A 10,803-nucleotide genomic window follows, 5' to 3' on the forward strand; every position below is an offset into this window, starting at 1 on the left:
AGCTGACTCAAGGTACCAGGACCCCGGGTTTCCTGCCAGTGGTGCTGAAGGCCGGAGTGGACTCCATCCCTGGATCTGTGCACTTAAGGGTGGACCATGACACCAGTTTGCCTATCTTTAGACCCCAGGGACAGCCATTGATGGGGTGTGGATGGAGTATGGGCGTGGTGTCCACACTTGTACGCACAGACCCCTTGCTGGGTGTATGTGTGTGGCGCTGGGGTAGGAAGGGAAGCAGGTGGGCTGCCTTCAGGGGGCCAGCTCTCTTGGTATTGCTACATTCTGGTGCAAAACTCCAAGGAGTCCAAGAATTCTAAATTTGAAACTAGCTTTCCCTGTTATTATGAAGTTATATTTGTCAAGATGGGAAAGCAGATCATTCTATCTAGCACTCTGCTAGCTTGGCTTACACTTTCGGAATACTTAGTGTCATGCTCTGGAGCTTTCCATCTGTGCAGTTGCCCTGGGCTGGGAAATATTAGGAGCGGGCCGATGCTGCCCCCACCGACACCTGCAGGACCAGGAGCAAGCAGCTTCCCATTTGGCTGGATTCAGGATTTCACCGCCAAGTGAAAAACGCTCACCCTGTGAAGGTGGACATAGAAGTTTCTAAGCCTTGAGGTGACTCTGGAATCAAGGCATCCACAGGGGATGCGCCGGAAGGTTCTCCTAGAGAGGAGAGCCGGCGAGGCTCGGAGGAAGGGCAGTGCCTGAGGAGAGGACAGTGTAGGGTGATGTTGTGGGCTCTGTTGGGGTCCCCCCCAAGTCTTATGTTGAAGCCTCCTCTGCCCCCTCCCAAGTGACTGTATGTGGAGGTAGTAAGATTAAGTGAGTTCATAGCAGTGGGGCCCTGATCCAGTAGACTGGTAAGAAGAGGTTCTTATTTAGAAGAGGGGCCCGGGACACAGACACCGAGGGACGACCACGTGCGGGCACGGGAACCAGGCAGCCCTCCGCGCGCCCCTGCGGTCATCTGGATGTGGGGCTTCTGTCCGCCACGGTGAGGCAGCTTAGGTCTGTCGGTGAAGCCCCCCGCCCCGGGCGGGACGCGTTGTTACCGCGACCCCCGGCTACGACCGGGTGGACGGAAGCGGGAGCACGTGGCAGCCGGAGCAGGACGTGGCTTGCGCGCAGTGCAGGAACCGCAGGAACCGGAAGCGTCCCGCCCGGAGACGCCGCGGGGGGCGGGCCTTCCGGCCGACACGTGCGCATCCTCAGTCTGCAGGAAGTTCCTGGAGGCCCATCCGGAGGAGCGGGGGCGCCTGTGGGAGGTGGAGCCCCCGGGAGCCTGGGGCCAGCGAGGCAGCATCTGGCTGAAGGTTCGGCGGCAGCAGGCCCAGCTTCCAGACTGTGAGTCCCGGGGAACGACGTGCGCGTTGAAGCCCAGGTCAATGCTACCGATGGAGTCTGGCCTGTGCGGGTGTTGGGTTTGTTGTCGCAGGAACAGGAGGGAGTGAGACCCGGGAGGTGGTTTCTTGTCCTCGGCCCACCTTCCTTTCCTGAGTGGACCACATCTTCTCGACCTTGCTCTAGATCTCCCCCGATGCAGCTAAGTCAGAAGCTCCCTGGGACGGAGGGGCTCCCCGTTTATAACGAGACGGGATCTCTGAAACGTGGAAGGAGACTAATGTGTGCACCTGCCTAAAGATTGGTGAAGCCACCAAAGGGTTTACTGTGAAGCACAAGCTTTCCATGCCCGCCCTTCCCTTGTGGGAGATGACACGCATGCATAGTGGTGGTGTTGCGTAGATAGCATGCTGCAAAGGAGTACTTGTCCTTCCTGTCCTGTCCTTTTTTTTTTTTTTTTTAAAGATTTTATTTATTTATGAGAGACACATAGAGGCAGACGGAGAAACAGGCTTCCTGCAGGGAGGGTGATGCCGGACTTGATCCCAGGACCCCAGGATCAAGGCCTGAGCCATAGACAGAGGCTCAACTGCTGAGCCAGCCAGGTGTCCCCTTTCTGTCCTTTTTATTGGCAGCATAGTATGCTGCTGTGTGGAGATGTTGATTTGGGCAGCCCCTCTTACAGACACATTGTCCTCAGTTTGGGGTTTTGTCCTCAGTTAGAGCCCCACGGTGAGTTTGCAGGGATTTTGATGGAGGGTCCTGATGGGAGGCAACAGGTGGGAAGACCAGATGCAGTTGTGTCTGGTTCCCCAAGTTGCTTTTCAACAGTGTGCCTTCCACCTCTTCCACGTGGGTGATTTGGACTGCACATTGTTGGTGGTTCTCAGCCCCCTGCTCATGGCGAGGGCCCCTGGGGGCAAGGCTGCAGGTGCCGTGTATGGGTGGGAGGCGCGGGAGGGTCTCACAGTTTAAGTTCACTGGCCAAAGTGAAAAGCGCTGGCTTTTCTTCCCTCCTGGGAAAGAAAGCTCCTGTCAGCATGAAATGCCATTTCCCAGGCTGCAGGTAGCTCATTAGGGGACAGTGGATAACTGATTTACTTTAGGTCGTGACAGGGAAGAAAGAGCGCCTTGGAGTTTATTGATGATAACAGTGATAGGTTTTGCTTTTATGGTGCCTTTCAGCTAGAAGGTTTAATGGATCTTTACAGATATTAATGGGGTGACCAGGCACCTGGGAAAGAGGCCACTGGCAGGGCTGTGACTGTGATCCTAATGAGGCGGTTAAGTGACTTGCCCTGTGGCATCCACAGTTAGAAATGAAGGGGGAGCTGGCCCGGATCACCACTCAGTAAGCTCAACGGGTTTATCGAGGAGCTTCACAAATGAGCCTGCAGCTCCCACATGGACGAGGCCTTTGTGTCTTGGACGTTACAGTTCCTTGGCTGGGAATGAAAAAAGAAGAAAGGTTTGCATATCAGAATGTGGAAATAATATGGAAATTGCACAGGCCGGGGGGTGGGGGGTGGGCAAGCAAGGGGAGGATGTTTTGGCATAACTGGGGAGACTGCTTTCCTCGGAGAATTCCTCTGGGGGTTATTTCAAGAGCTGAAAGTTGGTGTGGTCTGGTCACAGGAAACTGAGCTGGGAGTCAGATGCCAGACCTGTCACTTTAACTCACTGTGAGATTTGCCAACTCTCTCTTTAAAACAGCAAATGAGGGGACTTTCACAGAGAATGTTCCAGAAGCATGCTTTGAGTCTTTTGAAGAAAGAAGGGTCATCATTATAATTAGGATATAATTAGATTACTGAAACTATATAATTTAAAAAAAAATCTAAATTATGGTCTTTTCACTCCTTGTATAAATCATAGCTAGTTCCCAGTTTCACCCACAACTTCTGTCTCCCCCCAGGGCCAGCAGTCAGGATTTTAATTCACTTGGGAAGGTTTTCAGCCAGCCAGCTTCATCGTGTAACAATTTTGTCAGCACTGACATTTCAGGTTTTTTTCCGGGTTGGTGAGTGGGGGCTGCAAATGCAATCACAGATTTGCCCAGATGCTCTGCAGTGTCTCAGTTTTTAGTCTCTGCCTTCATGGAAATCTGCAAGTGTTAGCCCATTAGGTTTTCCCACAGGTCACCAAACAGTGTAGGTTCTGGAATCATCTCTTGCCTGGAAATCTCACACAGCCATTTATTTATTTAATTAAAGATTTTATTTATTTTTATTTGAGAGACAGAGACAGCGAGAAAGAGAGGATGAGTGAGGAAGAGAAGCAGAGGGAGAAGCAGACTCCCCACTGAGCAGGGAGTCCAATGCAGGGCTCAATCCCAGGACTCCAGGATCATGACCCAAGCTGAAGGCAAATGCTTAACTGATTAACCAACTCAACCACCCAGGCATCCCTAACATAGCCATTTAATTTAATTTTAGTTTTTAATCAGTCTGTTATTCTTAGAGTTGCTTTCTTGAATTGTTCTGTTTTTCAAGTTCTATCTTTTGTTCCTTTATTTCTGACTGTTATTTTGGAGGTTTCCTACAATTTCATGTGCTGTAGAAATAGAACTGTAAGCAAGAAGCCCAGCAGAGCCAATTGCTTTTTACATTCTAAGTAAGGCATGGACATTTTACATCATTCCAAAGGGAAATTAACTTGTGCTCTTTTCAAAAGTTTCGAAACCTATTTTTGAGGCAGAGTCCTTTATGGACTAGGTCTTTTAAAGTTTGCATGGATCTTGCCTGTTGATAACATCTGTGGCTTATAATGGCCCTGAAAATATTTACAGGGTTTTCAGAACTTTTGAGAGAAGGAGTTTGTGGGAAAGTTTTTTCTTCCTACACTCAGTTACATATGAAGCCTTTGAAACTTGACCAATAGGATCATAATTCTATCTAGTGTGACTTCTCATTTAGCTTGCACATGCTTTAGGTTTTTGTAATGGAGGAGGTGAAATTGAATGCTCCAACAGTGGAAAGTTACAAAAATGTGGCTGGAGGCAGGAAGTAATTGCACACAGCTTTAAAAATTATTTTTTTTCATTCCTTAGGTTATAGTTTTGCTTTTTTTCCAGGTGGATTTTTAATATATTCAAACATCATCCGTAGGGAAAATAATTTTCTTCTATTTACATTTAATTTTTAATGCTACAGTGTACATAAAAAGATGTGAAATATATGAGCTGGGGAGGTGGGGTCATTTTTCTAAAAGTCTGAATCTTAGAAAACTGCAACTCTAGCCTCATCTCACCTTGTTCTGATGATGAGTTGGACATTATACAGTGCAGTAGTAATAGCAGTTTTATGGCAATGAGCTGTGGTGGGGAAGTGCTGAGAGGAGAACCACCATACTGGATGGGTTTTTCCTAATGCTGCTCTTTTGAAAGGTTGTGTGGCTCCCTCTCGTGGCTATTGTCATCTACTGCGTCCTGGATGGCAACTCCTGGATGGTAACTTACTTTGACCCACCTGTGTTGTTGCTTCTCAGAGTCTTATCCTGGTGCTTCCAAATTAGAGCATTCATTTAAAAAAATTATTGAACCTTTATTGGTTAGGAATAAAATATGAGCAAGTATTTGGTAGTCTCTATCATGCTTTAGTCCATACCACGTAAACACATAGCCTTACACATCAGGAAGGGTAGGAAATAAGGGATTGCCTACTTCATTCTCTCATTCATTCTTTCATTCATACGTTCACGTATTATCTCATTCATTCAACAGATTACTATAATGGAGGATCTACCAGTGTTGGGCCACTGGCAAAGGTGATAAGGATACTGAGGCTGACTGAGTCTGAACTCATTTATGAGTTTGCATTTTTACAGAGAAGTACGTGGGCAACCATTACTGCATTATATAGAAACTCTGAGAGAGCACTAAAGTAAGCTGGTATTTTTAAATGCTTATGATTCAGTTTTGCCAAACCAAAGTTGGCTAATTCATAAAGTCTATAAATAGATTTTAAAATTTATGTATATAGGTAACAACTAAATAATATATTCTTATTTGAAAAGTGTGTTTCTTATTTTTTTTTTAAGTGTGTTCCATGCCCAGCATGGAACTTACCACTCTGAGATCAAGACCTGAGCTGAGATCAACAGTCGGATAGATGCCTAACCAACTGAGCCACCCGGGTGCCCTGAAAAATGTGTTTCATTTACATTTTTGGCTCAAATGGAAAACTGAATATTTTTTTCCTAAAGGATCTGAACACTCTTCCAACACACACACACACACACACACACACACGGATTTTGGGGCCTAGGGAAGTACACAGTGGGATAAGAAAATCATCCCTTTTCAAGTTGGGGCTGATTTGGTAAGAGGGAGTGGGGGGCTGAATTAAAAAGAGTGATTATGGGCTCTCTTTCAAGTAAAAATTCTAGTGAGCAAAGGAATATAACTAGAAACTGACTCCATTTAACATCTGAATAATTGGAAGAAAAGATCAAATTCCAGATCAGAAACCCTTGAGTAGAGCCATCGCTTCACGTCTGCCCAAACCTGGCAGGTTTCCCCGTCCTCCGGAAGGTGCTGTAGCAGATATCACAGTGAAAGTCAAGAAGATGGAATTGGGTTGTGGTGATCAGTGCTTTTGGAGGGGTCCCAAGTGTATTATTAATCTTTCGATTGTCCACTCCCTTGGAACCACCCCTGTTTGCTTATCCTGCTTTCTTGGTTGGGGAGGGCAGCTCACCCAGGAAATTCCAAGGAGGACATGAGCCATCATGGGCGGACTTCTCCAGATGATGGGCCCAGACCATCTCAAGATGACAAGAAGGTACAGTGGTGAATGTGTCATTCTAGGAATGGGTTTTGTTTTCTTAGCAATCATGTTGTGCTTGTTTAGTGAAGCTCTAAACTTGCAAAGCATCTTCCTAATAACCTTGGCTGTGGGCTTCTCCGTCGCTGTGGGCTGTTGACTTAGAGTCTCTGTACTGCAGTATGAGGAGAGGCTCTTCTTGAAGCTAGACAAGCTCTAACAAAGCCAGAACTAAACGGGACACATGGGAATCAGCTGTAGCCTTGCATTGTTAAGGAAATATTGAAAAATCTGAATTTCACATTCTGCCACGGACCAGCATCTTTCAAGCAGAGCAAATGTGTGGACAAATTTCTTTCTCTCCTACTCTGCCCCTCAAGCCCATATGCTAGAAAATGGAATATGGCATTAGGTTATCATAGAACCCAGAGTGATGAGAGAAGAGAAACTATGGATAAGGATGGCTGCTAAGTATTTCTTAGTGGCCCATTGTCTGTTCAGTGTTTCATAAGATTGGAAGTGGTGTGATTCCATTAAGCAATTCCCTAAAGCCCAGGCAGATACTCGCCATGCAAGGTAATTCAGATGACAAAAGCGTCTTTGCTCTTGAATTCCTAAAGAGTTAATGATTTTAAACTCCAAAACTTACAATTGCAGCTTGTGAGCAATGTTGCTTATTTTGGAAAGTAGGTGGTACTGGGATAGAAGACTCAACATCAAAGGCATAATATATCCTAGTAAGTGCTGGATTGTTTTAGAAAAGCTGGCAGAGGAGGGCTTTCATTTTCCTTGGTTTGCAATGGAAAAAGGGGCTAATATATGGCCCTACCAGGCCACTGAATTGCAAGTATTGTGCTTTGCCTCTTTGCTGATCTAGGACTTTCATGTTTTTTTTTTTTTTCTTTTAAGATTTTATTTATTTATTCATGAGAGACACACAGAGAGAGGCAGAGACATAGGCAGAGGGAGAAGCAGGCTCCCTGTGGGGAGCCCGAAGTGGGACTCAATCCCAGGACCCTGGGATCATGACCTGAGCCAAAGGCAGATGCTCAACCAGTGAGCCACCCAGCTGCCCCTCTCTGACTTTCCTTTTAAACCTTGAAGGCTGTTAGAGAAGCAGGAGAGGTTCGGTGTGATGTCACACCCATGGGCACGTGTCTGGGGAAGTCCATATCATTAGTCATAAGAACACCACCTTTGAAAAGTAGAGCTTCCTTGCTTTGCTCTTTCTCTGATCTCCATGGGCTGGGCTCTTCAGTTCCTGTCAGGAAATACGTTCCCACCAGTAAATACATAACTCAGAGAATCTTATGAACAAAATACAGTGTCTCCGTAGCTGGCTGGGGTGTTTGAACCTGGCTTGTCTGTTCTGAATCTGAGCACACAGCATGTGCAAGGGCCTGGCCTGGCCAGGACACTGGCAGGCCCATTACACCATGTGTTGGAAAGCTTGGTTGATTCTTTTTTGATTCAGGAGAGAACCAGCGGAGAACCGGAACAGACAAAGAGTGATCAAGACTGCGGAGTGAAAGAAGCAGCCGTGGGGCGGCTTAGACCAGCCCGCTGGGCCGAGCCAGAGGAGAAAGAGGCCAAGAGGACTGTGATGGATGTGGGGCTAGCCTGGGAGTCCCAGCAGAAGCACATGCGGCCCAGCTCTTAACTCGAAGAGGGCAGCCTGAGTCTTGGGGAGTGGCCTCTCTGGGCCCCAGGGGATATGAGTGTGAGGGCTGCCTCTGTCACTCCGTGGGTGGCCAGGAGCCAGCCTCTGCCTTGCCCTTTGAGGAGAAAAGCTAGGGCATAGACCCTGCCTACCTCAGGCTTTTTGGGGGGCCCGGGTGAGAGGAAGCCTGGGAGAGTGCTTCAGTCTTCAAGCACAGAGATCTCAACAGGTACAGACAGTTCTTTTCCCGAGCTTTGATTTCAGAAGTGCGTTTGTTAAACCTGATAGGTTTCTGTGATTCAGGATGAATTTGTAAAGATGGTACTGGAACCGCTTGAACCTTCTTTCACACAAGGAAACTCTGAAAAGGGCCATGCCCCTTCAGGTCTGCACTGCAGCAATCTGTCTCAGGTCTGCCCATGCCAGCTCAGATGTCATCATGAGACCATAGACACCAGAAGGGTTTCTGGGGAGAAGAATCTTTTCCAGAGAAGCTTTTGCCATATCGGGAGCTCCCTGAGGGCAGTGGCTGGGACTGCCTGCTGATGTACACCCTCACTCACATCTGGCCTGGTATACAGGAGGCACTCAGAGTGGGTTCCGGGGGACATCAGGATCATAGCCATAACCCCATTCAGAGGGGAAGCCACTGGAGGGAACTTTGTGCTGATGGCTCTTCCAGCATATTGATGCCTCTAGGGAAAAGGCTTGTACTGGTAAAAGTGACTGTAGAGCTAATGGCCTGCCTGCACCTAGCGAGACAGTGGCCTCCTCAGCTATCTACACCACCCTGCTCGCGGCACATACTTGGCCACCGTTGGGGATTCTGAGCTGAGCCAAGGACCCAGTCTGGAAGACCCCGTGAGGGCAGGCAAGCAGGCTTCACAGGGTAAGGCACAGTCTGGGCTGCTTCATGAGGCCCCAGAGCCTGCTCCCTGGAAGCTGTGGTAGGGCTTTCTCTGCAGCTGGCCTAGTCTCACCAGTGTTCAGTAGGATTCCAACCAATGAAAGCTGCCTGGGTCCTCTTGGGGCAGGCAGCCCAGTCCCAGCCCCTACTTGTGGGTGAATGCAAATTTGACCTTATCCCTGAGGACACTCCTCGATGGCTTTATCACTGTCTCTGGGGCTACCTAGGGCCCTGAAGACTCAGTTCCCATCTCTGGGCGCCTTCCTTGCTTTCTGTATCCCAGCTGCCTGGGCTTCCCTTTCCTCAGACACACCTGTGCTCTTGCTCCAGGGTCAGCACTCACCCGCTCACTCTGCCTGGGGCACATGCCTGTCCTTCTCTCCCTCTGTCCTTCTGTCTCTCTCTCTCTCTGTGTCCTCCTCCTTCTCTCTCTCTCTCTCTTTCTTCCTGCCATCTCTCCCCCATCCCAGCTGTGGTTGTGTGTGCCTGTGCACACACAGACACACAACTTGTCAGCCTGATTCCTACTGAGGCATCTAATCTCAGCTTCAGTGTCCCTTCCTGACCACCTACCTCCTCCTCCCCTTCCTACATGGCCTCAAGACCCTGGGCACTTGGCTGTGACTCCCATGAGCCACCAGCAGGACCAGCCCTGGGTCTGCTCATTTGCTTCTTGTTTCCTCAGTGCCAGTGTAGACCTGGTCTTCAGTAACTGTGTGGGGAATGAGTGGTAGCAGATCTCCTCTTCTGCTCCTCTGTTAAATGCTGGAGATGGATGGAATAACAGTTTCAGCTTTTTAGGGGTGCCGTAAAGCTCATCCTGGAGCCTGGGGATGGGGAGGAGACCACCAGCCCCATGTGCTGGCAAGATACTCACTGCTGCTCCCCTAGTGGTCAGAGGACACGTGTGATGGGACCTCTGTTACTTATTTACTCATCCATCTGTCCACCCACGCATCTGTCCATCTGTTCATCCTTCCATTCATTTATCCATATACTCATCTGCCTGTCTGTCCATCCTTCTGACATCCATCCATCCATCCATCCATCTGTCCATCCACCCACCTGTCTGTACATCCATCTGCCCACATCTGCCCACATCTGCCCATTTGTTTATTTCTCCATCTCTCCACCAACCCATCCATCCATCCATCCATCCATCCATCCATCCATCCATCCATCCCCCACCCTGTTGTACAACAAATATTTAGCATGCTTGCTTGGGACTGGGCTCTGTGCTGGGTACTGGCAATGTACAGATAAGTGAAATGTGTTTACTGGACTCAGACTCTTCTCTCTGGAAGAGTCTCTTCTAGAGTGTTCCCCTGGAGTTGTTGTCTTACACCCATTAGAAAGAGGGAAAAGTCCAATGGAAGGAAATAGAGCTTAGAGCTCCATATGAAGACCATGAAATCTCTCAGTGCCTTTGGGCCCCTTGTGAAGGAGGGACAAACCATAAAAGTAGACTCATCAGTGGCATCTGCAGTCAAGGGGTGCTCCACGTGTAATGCTCTTCATTGTGTGACAAAATGGATGCTGTGAACTTGGCATTGTTCAGGACGAATGGCTAGTACTTTGTGTTTACCTGGAAATGAACTGATGAAAATATCTCAGGGGTTTCATGAAGTTACTGTTCAATAAAAGCATCCTCCCAAGGGAGAAGAACTGATGTGTTGGTGTAGTTCATTTACAGATGCAAAAACAAACCTTGCAGAGTTAAAGAAAACACACTGGCGCTCCAAGCAACACCCTCTCCAGCCAGTGACACAGTCCAGTTTGGTCTGGGGCCTTGTGCAGGGTTCCCTTCCATGTAGCTTGTGAGGGGAGTGTCTATAAAGTGTTTGTGTGTATGTGTGAGCGTACACGTGGTGTGTTGTTTTTCTTAAATCAGTAATTTACAAACCATAACATTTTCATTTGAAGTATATATAATTTCATGTTTTTTAGTATATTTATAGAGTTGTGCAATCAACACTACAATCATTATCCCAAAAAGATACCCTATACCTATTAGCAGTCTCCCTTTCCATCCACCCTCAGCTCTAGGCAACCACAAATATACTTTGCCTTTCTATAGATCTGTTTTGGACATGTCTTACAAGTATAATACTATGAGTGGTCATTTC

The 10,803-nt window shown here is 47.9% G+C and overlaps 1 protein-coding gene across 1 annotated transcript in view; it reads left to right on the forward strand.

Moving 5' to 3' along the window:
- The window catches only part of LOC608120 (protein FAM169B), an 87,573-nt gene extending 77,227 nt beyond the window's left edge, over positions 1–10,346 (forward strand). Inside the window, exons 8-10 of the mRNA XM_038532720.1 lie at positions 1,219–1,350; positions 6,040–6,128; positions 7,585–10,346. Coding sequence (XP_038388648.1) covers positions 1,219–1,350; positions 6,040–6,128; positions 7,585–7,770 — 407 coding nt within the window. The 3' untranslated portion in view covers positions 7,771–10,346. The remainder of the gene's footprint in view (positions 1–1,218; positions 1,351–6,039; positions 6,129–7,584) is intronic.
- The last annotated feature ends 457 nt before the right edge of the window (positions 10,347–10,803 follow it).

This window comes from Canis lupus, chromosome 3 (genome assembly GCF_011100685.1).
Source record: "Canis lupus familiaris isolate Mischka breed German Shepherd chromosome 3, alternate assembly UU_Cfam_GSD_1.0, whole genome shotgun sequence".
NCBI lineage: Eukaryota > Metazoa > Chordata > Mammalia > Carnivora > Canidae > Canis > Canis lupus.